Source organism: Nannospalax galili, unplaced genomic scaffold (genome assembly GCF_000622305.1).
Source record: "Nannospalax galili isolate Female #2095 unplaced genomic scaffold, S.galili_v1.0 scaffold977, whole genome shotgun sequence".
In the NCBI taxonomy this organism is placed as follows: domain Eukaryota; kingdom Metazoa; phylum Chordata; class Mammalia; order Rodentia; family Spalacidae; genus Nannospalax; species Nannospalax galili.
The window spans coordinates 72,523-75,498 of record NW_008340200.1 but is presented as its reverse complement, the minus strand read 5'-3'; the positions used below and the strand labels follow the sequence as shown (position 1 = coordinate 75,498).

The following is a 2,976-nucleotide window of genomic DNA, read 5'->3' as shown; positions in this document are numbered from 1 at the left end:
ACACAACAGTGGCCTTTCACTATGTCCTTTTCGGGTGCACTCACCTACATGCAGGCAATACACTCATACACATAAAATAAAAATAATATATAAAATATTTTTAAAAATCAGTTTCCTGGGGGCTTGAGAATGGCTCAGCGGCTAAGAGCACTGGCTACTCTTACAGAGGACCTGGGTTCTATTCCCAGCACCCAAATGGCACTAATAACTGTAACTCCAGTTCCAGGGGACCTGACACCCTTTTGATCTCCACAGGCTTTGCATGACACAGGTGCAATACATGTAGGCAATATACTCATAAACATAAAATTAAAATAATTAAAAATGAATCAATTTCCTATAAAATGTCTTCCAAGATAATTACATTCATTTGATCCTAAAAGTGATTTCTTCCTTGTGGTTTGAAATAAAATATGAAGAGTGCTCATAATTGTCTGACATTAGACCTGTTTTATACTTTTCCACATATTTCAGGTGAGCATTCTTTGAGATGTTTCTCCCTGGGATCACTCATATTAGAGTTTGAGCCAGTCCTGGTCACAGCTATAAGATGAATTCAGTTCTGTGAGGGAAGGCTGGGGTACTTAGTGCATCTAATTGTTAGATGGCCCTGAGCCAAAGAAGATGGGATCTGTGTGGGGGTGGAAGATCCCTAAAGAACCACATTATACAATGTAACCAAGCACACAGCACAATGTAGGTGAGAGTTAGCTACTTGGGTAGGGTAGGAACAAGAGAAACAGGAAACTGACAGAGGACTCACAAGGGACACTCACTCATTTTCCATCAACTTTCATTCAGTAGATATTTTGTAGATAATAGACAGTAGAAAGCATTCACAGAGTACTGTTGTCTACTCACTAATCTATACATTACAAATTACACTATGAATTTAAAGACAATTTCTTGGCTACTTAGACTTTGTATTGTAACTGGTGAAATACACAATGAGCACACTGAGACACAAATCAAGGGCATAGCGCATCTTACAATACTCAACATAAGTGAAATGATCAGAGTTCTCTGACAGAGTCAGAGGGGCTGTGACAGAGTAAGAGAGGGCTGTGACAGAGTAAGGGGGGCTGTGACAGATTAAGGGTGCTGTGACAGAGTCAGAGGGCCTGTGGCAGAGTCAGAGGGGGTTGTGACAGAGTCAGAGGGGGCTGTGACCGAGTAAGGGGTCTACTTTAGGTGGGAGGATCAGCATAGGTCAGAGGATTTCTTGGCAGTGCTGAAAGCCAAGCTGAGATCTGAAGATGAACAGGAGCCTGGCGCACTAATATTGGTCAAAAGAACTTTTCAAATGTATTGAAGAACAGGACCACACGTGGGGAGTTCAGAAACCTGAAGAGAGACCAGCATTGCTGCATAGACTGCTGGGACATTTCCCTGCCAAGAATCGAGGTGTGCGGTTCAGGCCAGGTGCAAATCATGTGGAACCTTGTGTATCATAGTCTGAACACTTTGAATTTTATTGCAGGAGGAATAAAAGCCGTTGATGCACCTCAGGAGACCAGCAATATGTTTTTATTTGTGTTGTGTATATTGACTAGGATACAGGATGAAAATAACCTCCCAAGGCAGTGCGGACTACCCCAAGGGAGGCTGTGTTAGAAAGCCAGCTGATCCGTGTAACTGCCCGGGGCACCGTCGCTTGGCTCTGAGTTGTTTTTTCAGTTAGTCTTTGCTCCTCCTATTTTTTTAACATCAACCTATGTCTACCATCTGATTTACCAAAAAAATACTCTCTTATAATTGAATTCTCTCCAGATTTGTGTTATAGACAAGTCTCTTTTCCTTCTTCCTTTCTTCCTTTTTTCGCTATTAGGAATCCAGAGTTGGGGCTGTGGCTCTCCTGTCACCGCTCCCTCTGTACTCCGTTTCAGAGAAATTATGCAAAAACCACTTTACCCTGTGTATATCAGTCACTACAGATATAAGATACAGCAATGTCTACCAGAATATGTGGAACAAAATGTGGAGGACAGACTATGTGTTCTATGATGAGCAGAGAGATGACTTCATTCCTACATGTCTTTAGTGTGAAGTTACATTGACTCTGAGTGAGGTGCTTTTGGCGTCAGACGTGTTTTAGTCCTGATGAAGAGCTGAGTGGAAGCGTCAGCTTCTTGGTCATTACTTATCTCTGGCCAATTGTATGGTTTTGCACCAACCAGAGAGACAGAGAGACACACAGCACAGACCTAAATCAGGGAGATCTCAGAGGCAGGTGCTCAGCAGACGGGTGCCTGCTGCTGAGTTTGTGCTCAGGTCTTCCTGAGGTTTCTGCCACTGTGTCACTCAGAGCACAGTAGTACACAGCCGAGTCTGACTCTTGGACTGAGGCTTTGTGCAGGTGGAAGGAGGAGGCGTCTTTGACATATGTGGCTTCAAACCCTTTCTTGGTTCCCTTCTCATTGGCCTTTGAGGCTCTGAAGAGGAGCTGTGGACCTTCTCCGGGATACTGGACGTACCAGAACAGAGTAGGGTACCCCGAGGCTGAGTAAGTGCAGTTTATAGTCAGGAAGTCTTCTTCTGAGAGGGTCACTTTACCTTCCGTCTGAGTCACAGAGTCTCCATGGATCCTTCCTGTAGGAAAAAAAAATATGTTAATCCACATGAAAAAGAAAGCTCTTAGATAGATTCATAGCTTAAAATCTTTTCTGACATCATGGAAGAAACTAAAAGTTTTATGTTCACATCACTCACCAAGAACTAAGAGCATGACAGTCACTAAGCCCTGAGAGTTCATCTTTAGAATGCCGCCCGAGTGATGTTGATTCCTCAGAAGAAGAAATGTTGAAGTCATAGAGAAATGAAGAGTCAGCCTAAATTCACCCAGGAAGAAAGCCAGCTAGAAACTGAGTTAGGCAGCTGCGCACCCTAGTGGACAGTGACTGACGAGCGGCAGGGGTTAAAGGTGTCCTTGGATTAATTCCCAAAGTCAGAAATGTGTCTTCATTCATGATTTATTTA

The 2,976-nt window shown here is 43.3% G+C and overlaps 1 gene segment (V, D, J or C); it reads right to left on the bottom strand.

Annotated features, from left to right (window-relative positions):
* Nucleotides 1-2,209: 2,209 nt before the first annotated feature.
* On the bottom strand, nt 2,210-2,976 carry LOC103735799. The segment is given in 2 exon segments: nt 2,210-2,589; nt 2,710-2,976. Coding segments are annotated over 2 exon segments (480 nt in total).